This window comes from Acomys russatus, chromosome 11, assembly GCF_903995435.1.
Source record: "Acomys russatus chromosome 11, mAcoRus1.1, whole genome shotgun sequence".
Taxonomy (NCBI): Eukaryota; Metazoa; Chordata; class Mammalia; order Rodentia; family Muridae; genus Acomys; species Acomys russatus.
In genome coordinates, this window is record NC_067147.1 from 13,002,427 (window position 1) to 13,028,841 (window position 26,415).

General features: G+C 40.1%; 2 protein-coding genes across 3 annotated transcripts in view; one reads left to right on the forward strand and one right to left on the reverse strand.

The window, feature by feature from the left end:
* Positions 1–26,415, reverse strand: part of Supt3h (SPT3 homolog, SAGA and STAGA complex component) — a 328,941-nt gene that overhangs the window by 206,329 nt on the left and 96,197 nt on the right. The window lies entirely within an intron of this gene.
* Positions 13,930–14,454, forward strand: LOC127195246 (putative uncharacterized protein ZNRD1-AS1). Its single transcript, XM_051152646.1, has one exon. It carries the CDS (start codon positions 13,930–13,932, stop codon positions 14,452–14,454), a length of 525 nt encoding a protein of 174 aa, XP_051008603.1.

Here is a 26,415-nt window from a genome sequence, read left to right on the forward strand (position 1 = left end):
ATAGGAAGGACTGTGACTCTACTTAAAATAAGAGATCTGCTCTGAGAAGGCAGGCTCTTGGTAACTCACACCTAATTTAAACAAAGAAAAGCCTTAGGATGGATATATTTATTTTGTGTATCTGTATCACAACACAGGTCATTTCATATCTGTGTCACCCCTTCATTCACTCAAGCTTTATTACTACTGGGGATCCTTCTTATTTGTAACGTCCTCGTTTTTTTAGACCCTGGGAATTGAATCCTAACACTGTAAAACATACACATGCTAATTATTCAAATTTACTATAGACCAAAGATTATAAAACTTTTAGAAATGCCTAAATTAAAATGCTTACTGAATGTTACTTTAAAAAGAAAATGACTAAAAATAGGCTGGGTGGGCTGCACCTTAAATCTCAGTGCTCAGAAGGCAGAGGCAGGAAGATCTCTATGGTTTCAAGGCCACCTGGTCTAAGATATGAGTTCCAGGCCTGTTAATGATATATAGAAAGACACTGTCTCAAACAACAACAACAATAAACCAAAAAAGCCAACTGAAAACAACAACCAAAGAAGAAAACTTTAAAAAATGTGCTTGGTAACTCTGGGAGCAAAGAGATGGCTTAGAGGTTAAGATCACACTCTGTGGCTGGGTGTGGTGGCACACGCTTTAATCCCAGCACTCAGGAGGTAGAAACAGGTGCATCACTGTTCAGTTTGAGGCCAGCCTGGTCTACAAAGCAAGTCCCGAACAGCCAAGGCTACAGAGCGAAACCCTGTCTCAAAAAGCAAATAAACAAACAAAAGATCACACTCTGCTCTTGCAGAGAACCCAATAGAACTAAGCACCCACATCAGAGAGCTCACAACCTCCTTAAACTCCAGTTCCAGGGACTCCAACACACTCTCTGCCCTCCTAGTATACCTGCATTCCTATGCACGTGACCCCACCCCACCCACTAAACTAAAAATAAGATAAAAAATTTAAAAGACAGCCAGCATGCCTAAGCCCCTGACATAGCACAGTCAATACATGTTTCCTATAGAGGAGGTAGTGCTTGAGCTTTATAACTTGACTATAGAAGACATGGCATTTAAAAATAGAAAACAGGTGAGTCTGAAAAGGAAAGCACACCAAAACAAAAAGAAGCTAAAACAAAAAACAAAAACCCAAAAATCCTTACTGGGCTGATTAGAATCTATGACTAAGGTGGTTGGTTCCTTTATATTAAAACTAAGTTTTCTCATAAAGATAGAAAATTCAGCTTTGCATTATTAACCATTGAGAATGTTTTAAAAATAAATCACAGAAAAGAAAGACTGAGAATGAGACTCCGGTCACAGTGCTCAGGGGAAGCCATGGGAAGTGCATCAGTGAGCCTGCATGGTGGCTGTTAGGGGCCATTCCTAATCAACACCACACATAATTAACATTCTGCTCAGGAGCATATAAATTCCCAGTTATGAAATATACATTTTACAGCAAATGACTTATCTGACACTCAAATGAACAAGGATAAAGATAACATATTTACAGATACTTATTACTCAATAATGTCATATGTGATATTATAAAGTATTTCAATTATACAATTACTGACATTATACAATTAAGAAAATGTATCAATGATGAGATTTTAAAATGTTGTTTTAAAAAGTAATACTTTCAAAAGCTTATGCAGGATAATTCATCCTCATGCCTATCTAATACAGAGATTTATAAACACTTAAAGAGGGCCAATATAAGAGATCCGAGGACCAACAATTATGCTATGATGCCCAATGGAGCTTTAAAAAAAAAAAAAGCCTATGCTATTTGCATACATAACTTGTTTTCCTCAGTGTCTAAGACTAGCAGAACCAAAGAAACCCACATCCTAAGCCACAGAACAGAGCCACCTGGTTTTGTTCTTATCACAGGACGACAAAATGCTTTCAATTCCCTATTGGCACACAGACATCCTCAACATTTGTATGCGTTTTTTTTAACTAACAAAACGGTGTGCCCTTCCTGAGTTCTGGAATGGTCAAGAGCTCAATGCAAACATTCTTAGGACAATGTTGCCACTCCATTTAAAGAGACAGGCCTACAATCGTGAGTTTCACAAGACAACCATTCTGTGGACCTTTTGTTGCTCTAAGGCTTACATGGTTGAGTGTGATTTCAAAAAGGTTCTGTAGCTCACCTTGGTGGTGCACGCATGAAATCCCAGCACAACAGGGAGTGAGGAAGGAGATCACGGGAGAATCACAAGTTAATGGGCCTGGCTACACAGCCAGATAGACCCTGTAAAAACGAGACCAAAGCAGGGACGGACACTGAAAAGAAAAACAGAAAAAAGCGTCTCTAGGTTCTATACTTGTAAGTGTGTGTGTGTGAATATCAGCTTTGGTATGAAAATAGTAATGAGTTTTCAGAAAAACAAAGAAAAGGTTTTAATGGTTTAATTATGCTATAGAAATTAAAAACACAAGGAAGCACATATTCAAAAAGCATCTCTTTCTCATAAATATATTTAGAGTGATAAAAATAGTTTTAGTTTTTAGCTTTGACCAGTATAATTTTTATTACAACTTCCAAAGATACTTTATAATGTTTTATGATTTAACTTATTAAAATAAATTAATTCTAAAATTAATGGCATTATTCCCATGGTTCCAGTGAAAAATAATGCTAATTCAGGTAATATAGTAAAAATATTTTTAAAGGTATTTTAAAAATGTAACAGCCATCAAAGTGTTTGCCTCGAAAGCATAGGATGCGAGGTTTCTAGTATGGCGACCTGCACTTATAATCGTAATGCTAGGAAAGCAACAACAGGCAGATCTTTGGAGCTCACTGTCCAGGCCCTGTGGTCTAGCCTTACCTACTTGGCTAGCTCTGGGCCAATGAAAGATCCTAGCTCAAAACCACGGCGGACAGTTGCTGAGGAACAGCATCTATGTTTGCTCTGGCTTCCCCACATATGTAATAGACGTGCATGGACACCTGCACAAACACACATACTCATGTCCATATACAAGCACGCAAGAATTTGGCAATGCCATTCACAACTGATCTCTGTTGAGTCGATCAAACAAGTGCTAGTAACTCAAAGAAATGGAACTTCCAGAAATTTCCCATGCCAGGCGAGCACATCAGGCAAAACCACCTTTTCCAATCAAAAGTGTTGGTGGAAGCCTCACTTTCTTTCACCATCGTAGATAACAACTCAGTCCTGTTATTCCAAAGGCTTCAATAATGGCATAACGCTTGGAAAGGCATAATAATTACCAATGCTGAGATACTGCTCTTCTACAAGACAGTCACTCAAAAGTGAACTCCCAAAACTCAGCCTATTTATAATATGGTTTACATCCCAGACAGCAAGTTCTTGTTCTCTTTAGTCTCTGTCACCCCGGATGCACATGAGATGCCCCTACACACCTAAAGACAGAGGAGTACCTGCGCCCCAGACAAGAGGCTACAACTCAACTGGACTTTTAATGTCCAGCCCATGTTGTCAATCTTTACGCGGTGTCATGATCGGCATTCTAAAACGTGTACTTCTAAAACTCTACAAAGCTATTTAGTATAACTGCTTTACAACTCAAAGCCTGTAATGATGTCCTGTGTTCCCAAACTTTAATCCACACAGAGCTCTACTCCCTCTATGATAGGATGATATTTGACTTGACAGAGGATAGTATCTCTGGGAAGCACTGGCTCTGTGTGTCTATAAATTTGACTCTTAGGACCCAGAAGAAATGCTAATTTGCAGCCACGTTATAAATCTCAGCTTGACCATAGCCACCTCAGAAGGCCTGATGGTTATGCAGAATGACACCTGTCAGTAGTTCACACCTCTGGAATCTTGTTAAGGGAAGGATGAGAGGGGACACCTGTCTCCTGATACTAGTGCAATGCATGCAGTGGCCAATAGGCACTTCCTGGCTCAGTTTACTGCTATGGGACAGAAATGTCAGGCATCCAGAGATATTTCCATCACCCACCACAGTGACTCCTTTGTAATTCATTATGAAAGTGCAGAACCACGGTCAGATCCTAATATAAACATGTGCCTCAAGACACATGATTGCTTGGGTATGTAGGCAATGAGAGAATGACATCACTTTACTTCAAGTTACCCTATAGAAGACAGCCCATGCTAGTCACTAGGTTTTGTTCATGGAAAAAAGCACACACAAACAATAAAAGCACCAAAAAAAGAAGAGAAAAAAAAAAAAAAGAAAGAAAGAAAGAAAGAAAGAAAAAAGAAAAAGAAAAAGAAAAAGAAGGGTGAGTGAAATCAAATCCAAAGGGTAGGACATACACACTTTATTGTGACTGACTGATCATCACGATTTACTGTATTCCAAATTCTGTTGAGGAATGTGTCAAAAATAAAGTTGGAGTTCTGTCATACTATACCTTCACATTTTCTCAGTCTCACTGAAGAGACAATTAAATTGTTTTATTCTCCAGTCACATTTGCAATGATCAGGCTCTTTGTTATTACACTGACAAGATCTGATCCAGCTGCACTGATTGGCAAAGAGACCATTTTCTTATGATGTTATGACAATGCTGGGGAAAGAAAAGCTGATTTCACCTCTCCAGAAGTGAAGCATTACAGTTGGACACGTCTGTAAGCACTTGTTTAGTCCACATCTCCCCAAATCACAGTTCCAAACCATTTAGCCCTGCCAAGATCAGCACTGCTAGAAACTGAGGCACAGATGGAAACCATCACCCCTGGGAAAGGAGCTATCCATAGGTAGATCTCCTCAGAAAAGGGGAGCCCACACACACCAACCTGCCCTAGTCCACCCAGTCGCATCAGGCCTCTTCCACTGAGGCCCAACAAGGCAGCCCAGTAAGGGGAAGTGATCTAAAATCAGGCAACAGAGTCCATGTCGAGGACATCGCCCACTCCACTTGCTAGGGGGCCCTCATGAAGACCAAGCTGCCCATCAGCTACGTATGTGTAGGGGGTCTAGGTCTAGCCTGTGCCTGCTCTTTGGTTGGTGCTTCAGCCTCTGTGAGCCCCTATGGGCCTAGGTTAGTTGATTCTGTTGGGCTTTGTGTGGAGTTCTTGTCCCCTCTGTGTCCTTCTCTCCTTCCTCTGTCTCTTCCACAAGACTCCCTAAGCTCTACCTAATAGGTCTAAGCATCTATTTCAATCCATTGCTGGGGGGAGCATCTCAGAGGGCAGGTTCCTATCTACAAACATAGCAGAGAATCATTAATAGTGTCAAGGGTTGGCTCTCTCCTATGTGGTGGGTCTCAAGTTGGGACCATCATTGGTTGGCTATTCCCTCAATCTCTGCTCAATATTTATCCTTGCATTTCTTGTAGGCAGGGTAAATTTTGGTGGAAGGTTTTGTGGGTGGGTTGGTGTCCCTCCCCCTCCACAGAAAATAGTGCTTGGCTATGAGGTGGCTACTTCAGTCTCCATGTCCTACTCTGCAGCAAGGAGTCTCAGCTAGACTCAGCCCCATTTTCTCCCAAGGACCTATCCTGTCCCAGGCCTCTAGCTTGTCCCAGAGATGCCCCTCCTCAGTTTCCCTTCTCTCTCCCAGCCTTCTCACCTCTCACCAACCCCCAGCCCTCCCCACATCTGATCCCTACCCTCATTAGTCAGTGGAAATGGATAAAGTGTGGAAGCTGGGAGGGAGAGTGCCCATCTCTTAAGGAAGCTATAATGTGCAGTTTCTACATGGCTCAATCATAGGTATAAAATTGCAGAGCTAGGGATAAGGCTCGGCTATTAGAGTGTTTGCCTGCTATACAAAAGTGCTACATCACTAGCCCTGAACACACCAAATGTACAGGCCCATGCCTATAATGCTAGCACTCAAATGATGGAGGCAAGAGGATCAGAGGCTCAAAATCAATTTCAGCATCAAAGGGAGTTCAAGACAAGCCTGGGATACCCCAGACCTGGGCGCAAAATGAAAAAAAAAAGGGGGGAATCAAAGGCTAGGGATGTAGTTCAATTGTTAACAGGGCTTGCCCGCGTGGATGGAAGCATGAGCTCAGTTCCTAGTACCTCATAAAATTGACCATGATCGTATAAGGCTTGCAATGCTTTGGGGCACCATCAGCTATATGATGAGTTCTGGGAATGTATGGGCTATATAAACCTTGTCTCGAAAATAAATAAGAGAAAAATCTTTACACTATTAAAATGCTTTCCTTTACTATGAGCACTGAGACCCAGCTACGCTTTTGTTGGTAGTGATGGTTGTTTGGTCTTAGTCTTATTTTAATGTTTGAAATTGTAAGAGTGCAATATTAACACATTTAAATAGGCTAATGTCAAATGTTTTTCAGAAAAGCAATAATTGGCCTATATTTTTTCCTGAAAGTAGGAACTGGATGATACGTCCCCATCCATCCACGCAGAATTGTATCAACATGTCAACAATCTCAAAGCCAAGGAAGTTTGGGTCTAAAAAATTCAATATATGGCATGGTTATCAGAAAAATGAAACACAACTTTAAAACACCATTTGAAAAGTCACAAAAGCTATTATAAACCATGGTATATTAATAACAAAACAACATATTAAGCCAGTGATTAGAACCAAGGTCATTTACAGTAACACTGGTATGCTTCTCTTAGACAGCCATTTGGCAGGCTGAGTGAGCTGGGACTCATCTACATTCTTATCAATCAAACTACAAAATAACTAAAATACAGTTTACTCTAAAAATTATTAATAAGAAGCAGGTCCCCAAAAGAGCCAATTAAAAGTTTCTGGAATATTCAAGGAGATTTACCAAACAATCATGGCAAACACTCAGAAAGCAGCACAACAGTAGAGCTTGAAAACGTGTCAAATGTATGAACAAATGACTCCTTGACAGGGGTCTAAACTCAGATGGTCAACAGTATAAGCACTATGGCTCAAGTGTGGAGATACAGAGATTTTCCATGAAAATGAACAAGTATAACACATATAGATTCTGCAAGCAAAGCAAAACCCAAAACTGAAAATATTGTTTTAGCTGCTAAAAACATTTTTATATGTAAGTGAATTATGGTGTTTCCTAACTGCCTCAACGAAGTGCACACTGAATTGACATTTTAAAAAATTTGTACAATCTGTATGCTTAAATGAGAAAAATAGAATTAGAAATTAAAGTGTGAAGGAAAACAAGCAAACACAGGACAGGCACTGGGAGGCAAACCAAGCACACTGCCCCAGCCCTGTACCTCAGGGTCCCTGCTCCAGTCTCCACAGGCAGCCCCATACAGCCAGCTAAGGCCTGGCACTCCCTTGCCTCCACAGCGGGCACTGACAATCTGGTAAGTTGTGCTGTCCATGAGGAAGCCATTACAAGGACCTGGTTAGGAAACTGACACTTAAGGCTCAGAAGAACGCTAGTTCAAAGCTGTGTTGGAAACCCTTGGTGGAGAGGAATGGGGAGATGGCTCAGTCTGTAGAAACAGAAGGACCTGGGTTCACATTACCAGCATGCAGGCCAGAAGGCCAGGCATGGTGTGCCATCCTGTCATCCTGGTGCTGGGGAGGTACTGACAGGCAGATGCTTAGAACCCTGTGGTTGGCCAGCCAGCCCAGCTGAGTCTCTAAGTCCCAGGTTCAGACAAAGAAACTGGCCTCAAATAAGAACACCAATAGGCAAGCTCATGTGGAAAGAGAAGTCGCAGGGCCCCGGTCCTAAACAAAGAACTCCAGGAAAGTAAGGAATGCTGAGAGATAGAAAGTCTTCCCCTGGAAAGAGTCCCTAATTGGGTATCCAATAGCAACTGGTCAACCCTGAAACTATATACATACAACTAATGTTATATACATTGAGAACGGTGTGTGTGTGTGTGTGTGTGTGTGTGTATGTGTGTGTGTGTGTGTGTGTGTGTGTGTATCCTATATCTGTGACAACAATTAAGAAGAAGTAAGAAGCCATGAATTTGAGAGAGTAAATGGCAGGGTGCATGAAAGTGGGTGGAAGGAAGAAAGAGAAAAGGAGGAAATGATTTTTTTAAGTGAAAGACTGAATAGAAGGTACAGCACTTAAGACCACCTGCTGTTGCGCCAGAGGTCCTGAGTTCAGTTCCCCAGAACCCATGATTAGAGGCTCGTAACTGCCTATAACTCCAGCTCCAGGGTATCTGGCACACTGTTCTGACTTTCATGGGCACATGCACACATGTATACACACATAAATAAATAATAAAATAAAAGCATATACATACATACATATGTGTGTAGATGGTAGAAAATATATGGCACTAAACATATATGTGCATATAAATATGTACAGATATATATCTGTATATCTGTATGTATATGGCTGTATATACGTATATATCTGTACATATATGTATATATGTATATATGATAGAGAAAGGATTGAGAAACAGACACCACTGACCTAGAGCTTCTATAACAAATAATAAGAACTGATTATATTTAAGGCCTGTAGAGACAGCTCAGAGATTAAAAACACTAGACGCTCTTCCAGCAGACCTGGGTGTGGTTCCCAGCAAGCACATGACAGTTACAATAGTCCTAACTACACTATCAGTGTCCTCTTCTGGCTCATGAGGTGGCTTTTATGAGGTGTCCGTTGGTGTCTTGCTTCCTCTGTGCTCTAAGGAGCTCTGGACAAGTTCTGACTTTGTAGACTTTATAATTTTTTTCTTTAACTCATTTATCTTAAGAGATAGTGATCTCATTTAGCAGCCTGTTGCATAGAGTGCTAAATTTGATTTTATTGTTCTATGAGACCCTGAATCTGGCAACTCCTCAAGAAGACCACACTGCTGCTGCCTTTCCCTCTCTTCTTTCTGCCGTGCTCCCTTCCCTGATAAAACCCAAAGATGTGCTGCTATCTTTTCTAACTGACTCACAAATGTTACTTAATAAACCTAACTTTGCTCAAGTCAAGAAATAAGTACATAAAATCTGGGACCTGATATTTTCACCTGAAAAAAAAAACCCAACCAGGGCAATCTGATTTTACTTAACAATGATCCTACGATTACTGTCAGTTCCAGTGGAGTATCAATACCCCAGGAACTGCATAGCTGTTATCTCCGTGACCATTAGAATGATGCTATAACTTCTTTTAATTTTCTTTTCAAAAATGGATAGTGTATAAAATACCATGAGTCCAATATTTATGAAAAGTAATTTTAAGATTCAGACATCCTTGAAATCTGAAGCAGGATCTGCCTTCCTTGGCACTGCATGAGGAACAGGGAGCTGCCTTCTACACAGCATCATGGCAGCTGTCTGGCATCTTGTGAGATCTGAGCTGGTTCATCTGGCACTGGACAGGTTGTTATGGACATGCCAAAATTAAATGTAAGTGGAAGAAAACCAGGAACATCTTAAGGGTGTGGAGAAAATTCAAGATCAGGTCTAATGCACAGCGTTGGTAATGGGAGCCCCAAGACAACAAAGGCACAGGGTCCCACAGAGCAAAGACACGGGGTCCCACAGGGCAAAGGTATGAGGTGTCACAGGGTTTGGCCTGCCAAATTGCACGTCTTTCCATGCTAAGAGTGCTCTGTGCTGGAAAGACCAGCCCAAATAACCAGCAAATTCACCAATATCTGTCTGATGAAAACAAATAGGGCTGGTAAGCTTGATGGCCTGAGTTCAATAGCTAGAACCTAAAGATGTCTCCTGACCACCACACTTGCTGCTAAACACACACACACACACACACACACACACACACACACACACACACACACACACACACTCCATAGAAACACACTGTGAAATAATAAATTTTTTTAAATTAAGGAAATTAATTGATGATTCATAAGCATATTTAATATTTAAACAAAATCATAAAAACAGAAAAGGAAAATTAGGACTATGCTGTCCACACAAGGCTCTGTAAATGTAACTACTATACATGCTTTAGCTATTGCCATCCAGATTTCTGAAGTATTTTTATCTGTTTTAGACTAAAAAATGAGCTTTTAGATGATGAAAACAGCAGCAAATTTTAATTACAGTCAGAGTTCTAACTTAGAGTTGCCATGGCCATGGTGTCTTTTCACAGCAACAAAACGCTAAGAAACAAGCTCTCTTGTCTGGAACCTCAGTCTAATAGTGAAAGGTTACAATGCACACTCACAGGTATAAACACATGCTCAATACACAAATTCATTAGGTACTAAACTTATGGTAGGAAGTTCTCTGTGGGTAAATAGCTCAGGCTGTATTCTAAGTGATGTTTTAGGATGAATCATTTGAGGAGAAATAAAAGAAGATTTCAAAGAATATCTAATCATATGGAAAAAAAGTGCATCTGCCAAAAAGACCTAGAGTAATAGACCAGGCTGACTTCATCCATCACCAAATACAAAAATTATTAGGATAGATCCCCAATATAGCTATTCTTGCTATGATTTGCTAGAAATGTCACATGTTTTAATAACTGTATGGCATTGGACACAATGAAAAAAGACAGAGGGTTGCAGGGTGGGCAGAGGAAGAAATGATGCTTTGTGACCAATGTCGCTCTGCATTGTTGGCCATCTAGGATGCCTTCTTCTCTGAGGTTAGACTTCTGCCTTCTCTCTTGGGTGGCCCTCGGTGACTTTGCACTAACCAAGTGCTCCCTCAAGTCTCATATTTCAAGCCCTCCTTGGAAAGCAATGGGTTGCTGGCATTGGCTTAGAACTATCAGAAGGAATGAAACCTTTGTGGTACTTTAGTGTGAAGAATGTCAGAGTTCAGAGGTTAACTCTTGCATTCCACAGACCTGGCTGAGTGCAATTACACACTTCACAGGTAGGCAGTTATGGTGGACAGTGGGTAGAGAGGTCTATAAAGTCTGGAGCACAGTGCCTGCTGCCAGCATTTGCTATTTATCAATAAAGGAGTTTTACATTGTGTATATAATTAGAAAAAGTTAATGGTTTAGTAAATATTACTTCAGTGCTAAATTTGTGCTTAAAAAGTTGTTCTATTTAAGTTTATATAGACACAATATTTTCAGTAGTAACCACAAATTTAAATATGTGTGAAGGAGTAAGAATTAAGAACATTCTTATTTTGGTAAACAGATATTAAACTGTTTTTCTAAGAAATCCACCAGGAATTTACCCACAATTCCTCCATTTGTGGCATCAGGAGACTGGCCTTCAGTTGTTTACAAATCCCTTCCCCAGTACTTGGAAATCTCTATTCTTTGCGTACATTGTGTTATTTCATGGCTTTCTTTCTTTTCCTTTTTTTTTCTCAGAAAAGTAATATTTATTTTTTTTTAATTTTTTATTATTAATTTATTCTTGTTACATCTCAATGGTTATCTCATCCCTTGTGTCCTCCCATTCTTCCCTCCCTCCCCTTTTCCCCTTATTCCCCTCCCCTATGACTGTTCCTGAGGGGGATTACCTCCCCCTGTATATGCTCATAGGGTATCAAGTCTCTTCTTGGTAACCTGCTGTCCTTCCTCTGAGTGTCACCAGGTCTCCCCCTCCAGGGGACATGGTCAAATGTGAGGCATCAGAGTACGTGAGAAAGTCATATCCCACCCTCCACTCAAGGGAGGACTGCTGGCTTCCCTGGTAATTTTTGATCACATCTTTTACCTGTTGAAAATTTGAGAACTTGGCGTCTCAAATACTATCTTTGTGTCCTGTTGTTAGGGAATTATCTTCACTTTTTTGTTGATTTTAGGGAACATTCTGGATTCATATATAATCTTAAGAAAATTACAATCTCTAACTTGAGCATATAGAAGCATATGGAGGTAATATTGGACCAATTCCCCCAGGTAAGACAATGAGAAAATAAATACATATAAATAACCGTATTCCACAGGAACCCATCTTTTTTTTTTTTAAAGTGACATTTTGATGAATTCATTACCAGAAAGGGACAGTTCAATGACATTTCTAGATTTTATGATGCCAACATATTGGTATTACATTATATTATCATCTTTTATCAACCCTGAAGTGACTTACTGTTCAAGTTGGAGACACTGGTTTGAAAGGTTCTCTTCAGTCATAAGCCATAAAAATGCCATGGTGGTTTTGGGGTTTATGGGTAAAAATAGCCTGTGCTGGTTCTGAGTAGGTATGCTTGCCATATTTGTTTACATTTGCTCAGTGTTGGTGTTGCCTTTATTCCAGGAAAAAAAAAAAAGGACTTAAGTGTATTTATGTCTTGTTTGTGTGTGAAATTCTGAGCAAACAAAACTGAAGATATAAAAATTTCACACAATTTACAATATTAAATAAGGTATCTGTTTTAGGAAATATCAGTGCCACTGCTTGGTTAAAGTTTGCTTCATCTAATGAAACTTCTTTTGAAAGTAACCACTATGCTTACAGGTACAATCCAATGATGGCTGTATTTCTGAAGGCCCAATGGTGGATGGGAATAAATCTAATTTTTTATTTCCTGGATATAACATAAGGTTACCTTTTCTGCTTCATTCCTTTCTTATATGACAATGCATTTTTATTCATTGGAATCATGTGTACTTGTATTGTACTTCAAGAGCCACTGTAAGAGAGGAGGTGACAATGTCGAGTACAGCCCTGCTCAGTCGTGTGGATCCTAAGGAGTGATTGCTACTTCTACAGCTACAGTGAGCTCATGAGGAAATAGGTCATGTGTGTTTTTTTTTCTCTCTCTTTGTTTACAGCACTTTTATATTCACAACAAAAAGTTTCAAGTTTTTAGGACAGGTAGGAGTAAGCCCTGTGAAACTGAACAAAAGCAGGGGAGGAAAGAGCAGGCTAGAGCTATCCAGGAAGGGATCTCAGAAGAGGTGCCATAGCAGAAAGCTGAGTAAGAGCATAGAAACAGTGGGAAAGGCTGGGAGAGGACACGTGCGCTCAGATATGCGTTCTCTCTTCTCAAAGCAGTAGCCTCTGCTTCAACGCTGACATCTGATGCCTTGGCATTCATTTTCTCAGGTAATGTGAACACGAATCACTACAGTTGGCCTGTTATCTGTGTTACCTGGGGTAGGGGGCACAGCCACTATATAATAGGCTTTAAGCTAGCTAGATCACTGTCCTTTAAATTTTCCCTGTATTGTTTTAAGAGGGGGGTCTTACTATCCAGGCTCAGATGATCCTCCTTACTAGGCCTCTAGGGACACTTAAACTACAGGCCAATGCCATCAAGACCAACTGGAAGGGCTTTTATAAAAATAAATGGGAGATCATTTGTCTTGTTTACCAATAAAACTGTATTGTGCAAAAACAAATTTTAGTCTTTAAAACCAGTGGGAGAATGGCAAACTGCATCTTTAGGGAGGGAGCAGAACCTCTCAGAAGGGGAAGGTCCGCGTTGCCATGGCATTTTCAAGTAGGTATTGTGATGTCCTGTCAGTTAAAGGAGTAGCAGTAGTGCGGGGGCCTCTGGTTGCTTTTCCAGGTCAGATGCCATCCCAGAATATTTATTCACTTGTGTCTCGCACCCTACAAAACCTAGGCACACAAAGTGACAGGAACAGAGAAGCCATCTTAGTAACTTTCCTGACTACCGATTCTGCGGCCATGGGAATAAGAATACTACAACTCCCACTGGTTTGAGACGGCGTTCTTCTGCAGCTGCGCAGTGGCTAAAAGCAAAGTTACACATTCTTCAGCATCGTTGGGCCCTGCGTTACCTTTTGTGGCCACTCTGTACAAGCTAACCTCTCTTGCCTTCTTTGGGAGGAATTCTGAGCATTTCAAAGGGTTTGGCTTGACAAACGCATCTAAAGACACCCATCAGCTAAAAGGCAAGCGTCTCCACTGGAGCAAGGGTTCTTGACTGTGGAGTCGAGGCGGCTTGCATGCAACAGCAGCAAGATTCTTGCTCACTGACTGGCCAGTGTGACTTAAAGCCCTGGAGAGCAATCCTGTTCGCTTGCCTATTGGCTTCCAAAACAGCCTCACCATGACAAAAGAACAGCGAAAATGAAGAGGGGGAAAGACTCAGGCCTGGAAACAAGGACCACAAACCGCAGAGCATGGAAGGACAAAAATGTTACCATTGGGTACCGGAGAAAGCGAGGAAACAGATGGAAAGGCAAGTGCATCACACAAGCCAGGCCAGACAGTTTCGGAACAGGATATGTAGACTTTTCCCCACTGAAAGGCTACCGAGAATTGCGGAAGATGGGCAGACAACACAGAGAAGGCAGCAGGTAAAAAAGAGGGAGCAAGAGCAAATCAGAGACCACCAGCAACGAATGCTTCGAGGGAGGGAAATGATAGAGCAAAGACTCAAGGACCGGCTCTGGAGAAACAACCCGGACCAGCTCCCTTCGCTTGAGAAGCTCGAGAAAATGAAGAAAGAGATGAAGGACTTTGAAAGCGTTAACGCACACCCGCTTTTAGAGCTACGCACTAAAAGTCTAATTAAACTAGAAAGACTTTTGGAAATGTCTCAGGCAAGAGAGGACATACAAACAACTATAAAGCCTCATCAAAAGAAATTCCTGGACTTGCCAACCTTTTTGAGAAGTCATGCACGAAAAATCAAAGATCAATAAAATTTCAGTGTTTTATGTGGGGAAAAAATAAATACTGGGAATTAAAGAATTTGAGAACCACTGTGTCAGTCCATGAGATTTTGCAGTAACTCACCATATTCCTTATGAAAGAGCTAGAAGGGATAGAGGCATGGCTCAGAGGTTAACAGCACTCACTGCTCTTGCAGAGGGCCCAGGTTCAGTCCCCATCACCCATGTGGTAGCTCACAACCATCTGTAACTCTAGTTCCAGGGACCCAGCGCCATCTTCTGGCCTCCGTTGTCACCAAGGATTCAGGTACACAGACATGCACTCAGGCAAAATAGTCATACACACAAAATAAATCCTTTTTTTTTTTTTTTTGAAATTGACGTTAGTCTTAATTTCTGCTTTTCTTTTCTTTTCTTTTTTTTTTTTTTTTTTAAGAAAGATTTAAAAAACAAAAACAAAGCACAAACCATCCTCAGTAGTTTCCTATACTTTGGAATTATGGCTTTGTAGATGCATAAAACAACAACAAAAAAAATCAGCCAAGGAAAAAGAATATGTAAGAGTATTCAGGGAGGTACATAAAATGTAAACTACAAAATCCAAATGCACAAACAGCTTTAAAAAAAAAAAAGGAAAGGCCAAAAGAAAAGAACCACCTCTTTGTCATTTTTGTAAGCTACAGATTGGCATGAAAAATTCAGAATCTTGAGTTGGAAACAAATCCTATGAAACAGTCTTTAAAATATAAATAATGTGATTAATATGAATATATTTCTAGTTCATTTAAACTAACCAAACAGTAAATATTTTACTGATCCAAAATTCTGACAAGGCAAGCCTCAAAAGAGTCTATGAGCTAATCATATACATTTGAACAATTTTACAAAGGAAACTAGGGTGGTTGGGGGGGCTAGGAGAGGAGCAGCGGCTACTGGGGTGGGGGTGGGGTAAATACGAGAGGAGCAGTGACTATTGGGGTGGGGTGGGGTAAATACTAGAGGAGCAGTGGCTACTGGGTTGGTGGTGGGGTAAATACTAGAGGAGCAGTGGCTATTGGGGTGGGGTGGGGGGTAAATAAGAGAGGAGCAGTGGCTACTGGGGTGGTGGTGGGTAAACAGGAGAAAGGCAGTAGCTATTTGTTGAAAGAGACAAAGTGCTGTTTGGTATCATGCCCCAGGGAAAAGACCACCCAAAGACATGATCACTGGTGAGAGTGGAGGAAATCAAAGCAGAACTCATCAGCACCAACAAAAGCACTCCTCTTCTATAAGAGTTTATTTACAAAATAAGCCCCAAATGATCTTTCTGAGACCCCTTTCTACAGATGACTACCATAATGACATTTTGATTAGAAAGCCATTAAGTAGTAACCCCTTGTTTCTTTATGTCTGCAGCTACAGGGAACACAAATAGTCACTTTTAACGTGTAGGAGATTGGAAGTATTTTCTGAAAGAATTACCGCAGAAAAATCTCAAAGCAAAAATTTAAACTTTTTAACAGACCTCCCCTTCGGCACTAAGCCAAGAATTTCCCACATCACGTGGCCCTTTGCCCTCACTTCCTTACTACTGCGCTGCATAAGATACTGGGAAAGTTCTGGAAGTTTTCACTGAAGAACAGGTTTCATTTTAAAGAACTTAACCTCTTGTGTGAGAAAAATGGAACAGATTTCTTTAATTTGGAACCTAGCTAAAGTTTTAATATATACTGAAAATCTGTAAGTGACACAGTATAAGGTAGTTCCTCAAAAAGGGACAAAGGAAAAAAATTAATGGATTTTAAAATATCCTGCATACTTCTTGAAAAATAGTCAAATTCAAGAAACAGTTTGAGATATAAAATTCTGAATATAAAACAACTGAGAGAAGAATTCGATTTCTTCCCAAGGAAATCAAGTGAGTTGAATGCAAAACACACTAAAGGCCTTCAAGTCTGACCATTGATTTTCATGAGCACTATTATTTAATAATCTTTTCTGCTGAAATATGTGAGGGGGAAAGCTGCATAAAAATCGCTGGTCTTACGTCCCCTTGATGGGGAGGCCCTGTGGCACTCAGGGGAAGGGTAGCAGGCTACCAAGAAGAGACTTGATACCCTATGATCATATACAGGGGGAGGAGGTCCTCCTCAGTCACAGTCATAGAGAAGGGGAATAGGGTGAAAGTGAAAGGGAGGAATGGGAGGATAGAAGGGATGGGATAACAATTGAGATGTAATATGAATGAATTAATAAACTAAAAAAAATAAAAAGATCACTGGTCTTTCTCTCATCTGGACCATGTATTATTGACTTGGGAGTAGATCTTCAAGGAAGAATAAAAACAGATCTGAAAAAATTTAGTCTAAGTTACGACTTCAATAGCAAGCATTGAAAGAGAAGATAATCACTGGCTTTCTGACTATCTGATAAAGGGCTGACATAAAAATACCTTTACAACTCGATGAGAAATAGTTTATAACTACAGGCCAAAGAGCCTCATTGGAAGAGATACTGATGAAACCTGCTGTGGTGGTGCACACCACCTTAGTCCCAGCAGAGGCAGGCAGATCTCTGTGGATTTAAAACCAGCCTAGTCTATCAGTTCTAGGCTGGCCTATATTCCATAGTGAGACTGCCTCAGAGGAAAAAAAAAGATGCACAGGTAGCAGACACACATACAAACATGATCAGCATTAACAATTAAGGAACTGCGAGTGAACACAAGCTGTTACTATACATGATGAAGACACCAGCGATGACAAAATCCTGTCATTTGTAGCAACATAAGTGGAACTGAAGATATTGAGTGAAATAAGCCAGGCAGGGAAAAGACAAACCACCACATGCTTCCACCTGTATGGAACAGAAAATAAATAAGCTCAGAGAATAAAGGAGCAGAAAGAACAGTGGCTGGTAGAGACCAGAAAGGGAAACAAGGAGAGGTGGGCTAAGGAGCGCCACCTAGGCCAGGAGGATGACCTGTGCTAATGTGCAGTGGGCACTACAGTTGACAAAGATGGTTTGAGATCCAATACAGCCAGCAGGCTTGGATGTCCTCCTCAGAAGCAAGCAGGCTTTAGACGATGGCTAGCCTAAGCATATACAGAACTCAATGTGATACCAACAAAACAACTCAGTAACCTTTACAATCATTTTGTGATGCGTTAAAAAAAATTAAACACACTGTTACTATACAATCCAACAGTCAAATGTCTCGGCATTTACCATAAGGAATATAAAACTTAAGAATTCCTTACATGTCAACATAATGGAGGCATTTTAACTGAGATGAATGCAACTTGTGTCAAGCTGACAAAAATCTGGCCAGCACACTATATGACTGAAGCTGTGAGAGTCTGGAAAGGCAAAGGTATGTAGCAATTACAGACACTGGCTGCTATGAGTTCAGCGGGGAAGAGTGTGATCTAGGTGGAGCATAGATATTGTTAAAACTATCAAAGTATCTGTACTATATGCTCATCATGAATAATCCCTACAGACATCTGTCCAGGTGACTGAGGGGGACCTCCTCCCCCTGTATATGATCATATGGTATAAAGTCTCTTCTTGGTAGCCTGCTACCCTTCCCCTGAGTGCCACAGGGCCTCCCCATCAAGGGGACGTAAGACCAGCGATTTTTATGCAGCTTTCCCCCTCACATATTTCAGCAGAAAAGATTATTAAATACAGTGCTCATGAAAATCAACGGTCAGACTTGAAGGCCTTTAGTGTGTTGCCAGAAGCAAAAAGGCTTTGGTGGATGGGAGCACTGAACTGGGAGCCAGGGCCAGCTTCATGCAGTGACTAGCAGTGAGCCTTGTAGTCTTTTTTGTTCCTTTCTTGGACATGTCTGTCCTTTCGCTATCACTTTACTCAGTGATTATTACTCAGGAAAATTCACTGGTCTTTCTTTCATCTGGACCATGTATTATTGACTTGGAAGTAGATCTTCGAGAAAGAGTAACAACAGATCTGAAAAAAATTCTTTTGACTTTGTATTTCTAAAATAGTCAAATAGATAGTCCTGAAAAGTACAAAGAGTTTAACAACTTTGAGACTACAGCTAATGACATCAACTCAAGGTAGCTATCTCCTGAAGAGAATTAAACTATCATAATTACAGTCAACCGGAAATGAAACTAGACTGTAAAATGAATAAGATACAAAAGTGATGGCCCTGACTTCTAGTACGGATACACAGACATCAGCAACACTGAAGCTTTAGGAAAACACATCCTCCTGCAGCTGCATTGCACGGAAAGTTTCTGTAGTGGCCAGGTCAACTTTCCAAGTCTCAGTGCTACTGACTCTAGAACCAGGACAAAAGCAGAAACCATGGAAGAGTTGTGAAGAACTTTTAGTGACTCAAAATTTCAAACTAAGGGACCATCACCACCATTTATTTTCAAAATGAAACACAGGGTTAGGGATGTAGTTCAGTGGTAGAGTGCTTGCCTATCACACTGGAGGCTCTAGGTTGCAGCCCTGGCACTGTAGGAAACTAGGGAGATGAAGTTACAAGTGTATGGGTAAGGGGAAGAGAAACAAGAAGGAAAGGGCACAGGGAAGGCAAGATTATAGTGCCAGCATGTGCAGCTAAATCAGAAGTTGCTCTTGGAACTCACAAACACAAAGCCAAGAGAAGAGAACTCACATATTTGTATGTAAGCATGGGTAATACTTAATAGAAAGAAATTATGAATCCACAATGATCAGGAAAGCTTGAAGATATAAATAATTTTACAAATTTCATTACAAATTTGAAATTTGTTTAAAAACTGACATTTTAAAAACAAGTGTTTTATAAGCTTATATCACAATAAACATTTTGTAATATAAAGCTAAATATCAAAATATTGTATCAAATAAATGTACATATATCTCCAGGACCTACAAGTATGTGCCTCAAAAAATATTTATGAAGATATGTGAGTAATATAATGAACATTATCTCTTAGAATAACCCAGTGACTTCTTATGAGATTAAAAAAGTAAGATTTTGATATTCAAGATTATAAATATAGAGTTCTGGGACAAAGTAAACACGTAGATGACAAGGTTTTGAAACACATAGAAGATATGTTAATTTTCTAAGCTAACATGCTTCTCAGATTACTTCTATTTAAATCAAATATATCTTAATTTTAATAAACACCAAACAAGCTGTGGGGTGTGTGTGTGTATGTGTATATGTGTGTGTGTGTGTGTGTGTGTGTGTGTTTGTGTGTGTGTGTGTGTTATATGTTAGGATTCAAAGAATTAAATTATACATCTGGGGCTTGACTTTCCTTTGCCAGTTCATTCAGTCATTAGAAACCAGTGATGTGAGTCAGGCATGGTGGCACACGTCCTTAGTCCCAGCACTCTCACTTAGGAAGCCGGGGCAGGCAGATCTCTGAGTTCAAGGCCAACCTGGTCTATATAACAAGAGTCAGGCTAGCCAAGGATACACAGTGAGACTTCATCTCAAAAATGAATGAATGAATTAATTAATTAATTAAAATAAAGATAATGTAGAAGTAAGTGGCATCATTTTGTTGACCACTTGGTCCTTATATGAATTATGTTGGTGTTTCTCAAATGACACCACTTCAAAACCAAGAAGAGTCTATCAAGATCTACATTTTACAGGTTTTTTTTTTTTACTAAATTAATTAGTGGCAGAAAACAGTTTTCTTTTTCAAATGCAGTTTTATTGTTTATAGATTTTAAATCTTGCTCACAACACATGAGTTTCTTTTCTCCAAAATAATGGTGCATTCATGAATGTGGTAGGCAAGAAACAGAATAAGCAGAATGCTACCTAAAGGACTGGTTAGTGATACAGAAGAGAAAATCACCTCCACCACACATCATTAACAAAAATACATACCTCACTAAGCTAAACGTTTAAACTAACGGACAAAAACACATTTTAAGAACACTATCCTAGAGCTTATATCCTAATGCTTCCAGGAGCGCACGCAGTACAGCGTTCTGTTTAGATACACACAAAGCCCTTCACCAAAGTGCCATAAAATTTAATGGGAACTGGGTTCTAGAGTAAATATGCTACAGTCTCTAGCAAAACAGTATTATTTAAAAATCCATCTGCAACACAAAGAAACGTAAATTGAACCTACTCTAATTTGTGTGTGGAGGGATGTGGTGTGTGTGTGTGTGTGTGTGTGTGTGTGTGTGTCCCCGGCCATATATGAGTGCTGGTACCCATGTTTATAAATGTACATGCATGCTGGACATGGTTGCACACGCCTTTAATCCCAGCGCTTGGGAGGCAGAGGCAGGAGGATTGCTGTGAGTTCGAGGGCAGCCTGGTCTACACAGCAAGTTCAGGACAGCCAAGGCTAAACAGAGAAACCCTGTCTCAAAAAAAACAACAACAAAAAAGTACATGCATTGGCACCCGTGTCTTCCACTGTCATTCTCAACCTCATCTTCTGGACAAGCATCTCACAGAGCCTGGAGCTGACAGTTGGAGAGACTGGCCAGCACACTCTGGGATCTGCCACTTCCCATGTGCCCCAAGGCTAGAGTTGCAGAAGCTCTCCATTATGCCCAGCTTTTCCATGGGTGCTAATTAGAAAACATGTGTCCTCATACTGACCCAGTAAGTGCTTTGCAGACTGAGCAATCTTGTCCTCAGTAGCATCCCTCTACTCTCATGGTGCTTACAAATACTAATTCCAAAAGACACTGGGTATTCTTACAGCAAAGATAGCTGTGTCTAGCACCCCTAACTATAAAGGAGACAAACGATGGTTAAAAGAACTATGGAGAAAATGCCTCTATAAGATCCAGCTGTAAGGCATTTTCTTAATTAGTGATTAAATAATAGTGGTGATTGATGGGGGAGGGCCCAGCCCCTTGTGGGTGGCTCCATCCCTGGGCTGCTGGTCCTAGGTTCTATAAGAAAGCATGCTGAGCAAGCCATGAGGAGCAGGCCAATGAGCAGCACCCCTCCATGGCCTCTGCATCAGCCCCTGCCTCCAGGTTCCTGCCTGTCCTGATTTCCTTGATGATGAACAGTGGTTTGCAAGTGTAAGCCAAATGAACCCTTTGCTCCCCAAGTTTCTTTTGGTCATGGAGTTTCATCACAGCAATAGTCACCCTGCCTAAGACAAGTGGCAAAGTACCATTTTTCAAGTGAAGTTTAAAGATCTAGTATTGAGAACTTGCAAGTTTTCATGAATATTTCTTATACATTTTTTTGTTTTGTTTTTGATTCTTATACACATTTCAGGTTTTTGTCCTACCCTAATTGGCAGATGACGTCTCTTTAATTGTGGCAGGATGATGAAAATAAGAAGAGAAGGTGGAATGAGGCTAAGTTATTGCACAAATAATGGCCAAGTAATTGTGTGATTTTGTAATAAATGGAATACAGAAAAGATGGTGGAAATGAAAGTGGCTCAAGAAAAGATGGCAATGATCAGAACTTCTCAGTCTGTGCTAGGAGACAGCTCAGCCGGTGAAGGGTTTGCCATGCACGCATGAAGACCTAAGCCATGTACATCAACACATGCTTGTAATAACCTCAGTATTGGGGAGGCAGAGGCTGGAGGCTCCTTAAGCCAAATCTTAGCCTGATTTGAGCTCCAGGGTCTGTTTGAGATGCCGTCAAGATAACTGAAGAGTGCCTGAGAGAGACACCCATCACTGACCTCTGGCTCTCACACATACAGATATACTCAGCTAAAAACAAGAGGAAGAACTGCCAAGGTGTGCAGGTGGGGGTGAAGGGCGTGTGTCTCAGGCACCCCAGCTTGTACGGTGCTGCTGGGCCATGAGAGAGGGACACACCTGGGTTTTCCCAATGTCCTGTAAAAACCTAGAGCCTTGACATTCAGGGGCCCTGGGAATGCTACCATGTTTTGTTTTTATCATGAAATTGAAAGGCTGCTGACCACTGGGAACCAGTGAGTGATAAGCTCTTACACAACAGCCATTATACTGGGAAGGAAAACTTATTTGCGGGACAGGAAAATAAATCTATCAAATTACAACTGTCATTTTGATTATAAATAATGTCACAGGATTCTTTTTGATTTATAAATGTTTTGGCTCTATAATTTCCTTATATTTAAATGTTATCTGTATCTAGAAACACACAGTTATACATGCTTTAGTAACATTAGGAGGAAAAAGCCTACCTCACGAAACATGAGGCTGACCAACAACCTGAGTGAGTGAGTCTGCAGCTGGGGAAGTGCCCTGAACTGCAGGACTACAGCTGCGACATTTCCTGACGCTGGGCAACCTACCTGCCCTCCTTGCTCACTCAGTTTCCTCACTGGTGTGACAAGGTAAGGACACCTTATCTGTGGAAGTGTGGGGGGCAGGGGGGAGCAGATAAGAACTAGGAAGTGATAAAGCTTGGCACTGGGACAAAACAATGGAAGCCTAGCTTTCTATGCGAGGCAATAGTTCCCCATTTTAAAAAAGGGAGTAGGGGGTGCTTGCATGGCTTTAGGACTCTACCATTCTAAAAATACTGTCCCGCAGCTGTTTAAAATTTATTTTTTTTAGACCATAGCACCACTGTTTGGTTGTTTCCAATTTCTCAGACCACAAATAGTAAAAGTGTACTCAGTCTACTGCAAACATAAATAGCAAATGCACGCTTCAGCACTTTTTAAAGGATATGGAAATTGGCAACAAAAACGCAGTTCATGTTGAAAATTTACGACAGCCTGCCATATTTCCTCAGAAATACAATCAGGTAGAAATTAGGAAGATCTCTACCAGCTGGGTGGTATTTTTATGTTTTTTCACTTATATTTTCGTTCGCTGAAAGACTTTCATTATGCAGCTTCTGGCACTTGATAAAATAGAGCAATGGTACCTTTGCTAAAACCACAGTTTCTCTGGTTATGTTTAGCATTACACAAACATCCTTCACCTTAGATATCCTTTTGCATCGGGTGTTACACTGGACATGCACTGAAGAGATGATCTTTTTCCAGAACAGTATACTTTCTGGATATCATTATTGGCAGAATTGTGTTTTCAGAACTTCTCGGAAGGGTGTGTGCATGCACACATTTCAACTATTAGGTATTTGGTTCCATAAAAGGTATTGTGAAAATATGGAGAAAAGGCATGAGTACAAAACAAATCAAACTGGCCTGCTGGGTAGCTACAGAAAGAAGGAAACAAAGCTGTGGGGAGTATGTGAAAAGCCACAACATGAATTGTATGTCTTTTAACTGTTCTGGGTATGTAAGAAATAACACAACCTCTGGTTGTAGGTGTTCGAGAAAGAAAGAAAACATTCACGGCGTGTAAGGGCATTAAAATAAGTAATATTTAATGTTAAATTCACTAAAGAAAGAAGCTTTTACTGTAGGACTATTCAGAAGTCTGTCTCTTCCTGCAGTGTTAAAATGTCTTCCTCTGCAGATGTGAACAAGGAATACTAAAAGATGTTAACCCTGGAGAGCAAAGCAGAAGATCTGAAGGGACAGATGATCAGAGGGAAGAACAGCACTTGGTAATTTTAGGGAATTTGTTTATAAATTTTGTTTTTCTTGAAAAAAATTAAATGAATAATTCAAAACTTGATGACTTTGGGTATGGTGGTATATACCTAGGACGAAAAGATCATTTCACCTAGGAACTAGCCTAGGCAACATAATGAGACCCATTCTCAAGAGCAAACAAAAATTAATGACAACCGTCTACAATCCAGCCGTCTTATTTACATGAGTTGAAAGGAAAGTAAACCTAACAAGCTATTTTTAAAGCCCCCCTGCTCATCATATGATTTTTATCAATCATGTTTTATAGAATACATTTCAGATTCACTAAGTACATGTTTTCACTGGACGAGGGTATTCATGTCTCTTGTAACACACAAGTTCAGTAAATTACTAGAGATAAATTTTAAAAATCAAATTGTACAATGAAATAAAACTAATATCAACTGAATGAGAAAGACAGCTAAAAATGTTCTTGATATTGGTAATATAGTGAATGTATTGCTTTTTTAGCTAGTGAAAACAAGATGAAGCCTGGGGGTCGCAGGCGTTTTGAGGCCCTTCTCTACTTGCTAAGCAGTGCCTCTTTCCGATCCTCCACTAAGTATGTGATTTTGCCAGATAATTCTGAATGTGCAAACTGGAAAATGACCTATAAGTATCAAGTTAAATCTCAAAAAAAATTGGACGGAACAAATCATATCCTAACCGAGCACTGGTTTAGAATATGAACCCATGAGTGTCTCTGACAAGTCTCACGCTGTTTTGGATGCTGTGTAGGTGACACAGGTGTGACAGTGTCATGGGTGTGGTTCTAGGGTTATGTAGAAGTCTCTCGGAGGTCGCCATTATATCTTTTGGTCAGTTCAATGATATAAGTAAAGTGAGCTGCTTTAAGCAGCCCGTTATTGCTTTAGAATGTCATTTAATCATGTTTTCCTAAAATAAGAGTGGACATAATAAATATGAAAGCCAGAAATAGAATAATATTTTTAAAGGGATTTTAAAATGGGAATTTATGTTCTAGTGATTTAGTTTTCTGATTTGAAACAAGATCGCTTTTACAAAATTGAATGTTATTTTGTATTCAGAACAGCAGAGACTAAAGAATGAAAGTATAAATGTCTACCTCATTTGCTATAATCATAAGTTCTGAGATGGAAAGAAATACAAAATTCAACACTAGCAGCTAATGGAACATACAAACCTTGCAATTTAAAATGAAAAAGCTTCCTTCTGATACTGTATAATCGCTTTGGGTTAAAAGAACATTTTCCCTTTAAGTTAACCAAGAGGATCGGAGAAAAAGGGAAAAAAAATCACTGCCAACACATTACAAGGACTCTGAATATTTAACTTATGGAAACAAATCTAGATTCTGAACCTGGGAATGGCCACACAGCAGGGAGCCTCGCCTCATCTATGAGAGCACACAGAGCCTCCATCTCTGAATGGAGGAGACGCATTGACTCTGAGAAAGCTCGCGTGCCCTGACTTGATTACAGTGTCTGATCGTTCCACCCACAGTCTGTGAGTGATCTGAGTGACACTACCTGAAATTGTGGCACTAATATATTAACTACCACCATGTGTGGGGCAGCTATCCCTTTAGCGAGTACATGCTAACTTCTACCGTAGCTCTAGAACACTGGAAACTAATCACACGTTCAGGGTTACAGAGAAACACGAGAAAACAGCTACCAGCAGACTGATTACGGTCTCATCCTTTACAAGTGCTTCCTGTTTTTTTTATCATATTGTTAAATCATAACTACTAATTACATACTACTACTACTTAAAAAGGATGTTGAGATGTTTGAAGACAAGCTCCTTTAAATCAGAAATGGAAATAAATTTGGTTTTCAAATTTTATTAAATTGAAGAGAATGAACTATATTAATTTTTAAGTAATTTTTAAATATTCTTGCTTAGCTGGATTAAATGTCCACAGATGATTAAGTTACTTCCAATACACTAAGCTTAATGTTTCTTGCACTCTACCTGAAAATTTTACCTTAATTTTTAAGTATTTTTCACATCATATAGAACATAAGTTATATACAAATAATGTTAAGCTGAGACTTATTCTGTCTGGTCACCTGAATATTTAGCAAGTAAAGTATGAACTTTCACAGCCAGTTACATCTTAATTTTGTGAAGGAATAACTTTCCACATTAAGATTGTTTCCCAGGCTTTTTATAGTAAAAAATAAAATTACTACTTTGAAAGCAAAGAACATACAAAAGGACCATGGAAGCCAATAGACTGCCTTTCTTCGCTCACAGACAGGCAGGCAGCACAGCCTTGCACGGCTGCAGAGTGAGGCAGGTACTTCAGTGGAGGTGATGACTGCAGCAGCTCACGGTAGCATCTCTTTCCCAGGACGGGAAAGCTGTGAAGGCTGCAGCAGTCTCTGTTTCACTGTGGGCATTGTGTCTTTAACCCTGAGTCCCATCTTCTACCTCTCAGCAGCACCAGAAGCACTCACCACTCAAAATGCTTGCCTTTTTTGCAATGCATGACTTTGAACTC